Raw genomic sequence first — 1,570 nt, forward strand, 5'->3', positions numbered from 1 at the left:
AGCAGCAGCAGCAGCAGCAGCAGCAAACAGAAGTGAACTATTCCAGCTTCTATAATCAGATGCCTGAAACTTGAAACCATCGAATAGTCGGTCGAGTTCATAATCCCATGTATAAAAATATAGGAATATAATATTTTCCTAAGCCATTCGAGCGTTTATTTCAGCATTACACTGATGCTCCCTGCTGCAGCTTCTTCTACCCCAAAACATACTCGTACATGTAGTTTTCTCCAGTCTCATTCCGTCAATTTTTTCCTGTTCATTTGATGTAGACTGTGAACGACGAGGGGATGCTTCTTGAGTTTCACTTCCTCTGGAATCAGAATTTGGACAAGGCCCATCGTTGCAGGTGCATAATGGGATTGTTACAGAAGGAAACGGGCTACAAGTCACTGGGCAGAAAATATCGGAAGAAACAGAATCTGAGCGAGTCTTCCTTACATCAGGTGAACCTACAGACTCGGATCTGTCTTGTTCTCGATGGTGAAGCATACAAGGCGTGCACAGGCTGAGTGATAGAGGTAAGTTAATTTCCTTTGCTGAAGAACCAGGCAATTTCACAAATGCGACAATTCCATGTCGGCAAAAAGGACAAGGAATCGAACCAGGTGGAACTAACAATTCAGAAGGGATATTACTTGTCGAACAAATGTAGAGTGCACATCTTATACAGAGTTCGTGGCCACACCCTACAAAATTACATCATCATAAATTTGAGTAAACAACGCAGAGAATCAAGATTTCTTCCCTGTCAAGTGTCAACACACAAATATAAACATAACATTCACGTGTCTCTCTCAATCTTATACCAAAGAAGATTAGTTTCCATTGGTTTTCCTTCCAATATGACTACAAGGCCAAAGGTATTTGACAAGGACATCATCTATTTTATTTCTAGTTGGACTTTATTTTATTTTGTGGACTTCATTTATGTTTTAGACTTTTATTTATGTAATTGGGCTTGTACTGGCCTAAGTCCCAAGTTCATTCTAGTTAGGGTTTTAATTTTTACTATTTAAACCTAATTGCGATGTAATTTCAGTAGTTGATGAATGAATAATATTTTGTTGGCTTGGGGCGAAATCCCTCCTCTTCCCCGTTCTTCTTCTCTCTTCCTATTTTTTTCTTCTACTGTGAAAGCTTCTTCTTTCCCCATTCTTTCCTTCAATTCCCCCTTTTCCATAGATCCGTTCTAACATTCAATTAATTGCTCGAGTTGGTGCTGCATCAAATTTGGTATCAGAGCCAAAAATTGGATATTTCCTCATACAATCCAAAATTTTCTTCCCAAAATTTGTTACAATAGCACAATTGAAAAAGATTTAGCGTAAAGTAGTGTTTTTCATTTTATTTTTTTTAGTTCTCCGTCTTTATAAAAAAAAAAATAATAATAAAAAATAAAAATAAATAAAAATCGTGTTACTGTTCATGGGTACTATTCACACCCGAAAAATTCAATTTTAGTATTTTCAATTCAAAAAAAAAAAAGGAGTTACTGTTCACCCGGAGAAAAAAAACTCAGTTTTAATATTTTTCATCATTTTCTACCAAAAAAAAAAAAAAAAAAATT

The 1,570-nt window shown here is 35.9% G+C and overlaps 1 protein-coding gene across 1 annotated transcript; it reads right to left on the reverse strand.

The window, feature by feature from the left end:
• Positions 1 to 6: 6 nt before the first annotated feature.
• On the reverse strand, positions 7 to 702 carry LOC111382897 (E3 ubiquitin-protein ligase XBAT33-like; the record flags this gene model as incomplete). The annotated part of the gene is made up of 1 exon (XM_023006932.1): positions 7 to 702. A coding segment is annotated over one exon (564 nt), but the record flags the coding sequence as incomplete, so codon positions are not given.
• Between the last annotated feature and the right edge of the window lie 868 nt (positions 703 to 1,570).

Source organism: Olea europaea, unplaced genomic scaffold, assembly GCF_002742605.1.
Source record: "Olea europaea var. sylvestris unplaced genomic scaffold, O_europaea_v1 scaffold25728, whole genome shotgun sequence".
Taxonomy (NCBI): Eukaryota; Viridiplantae; Streptophyta; class Magnoliopsida; order Lamiales; family Oleaceae; genus Olea; species Olea europaea.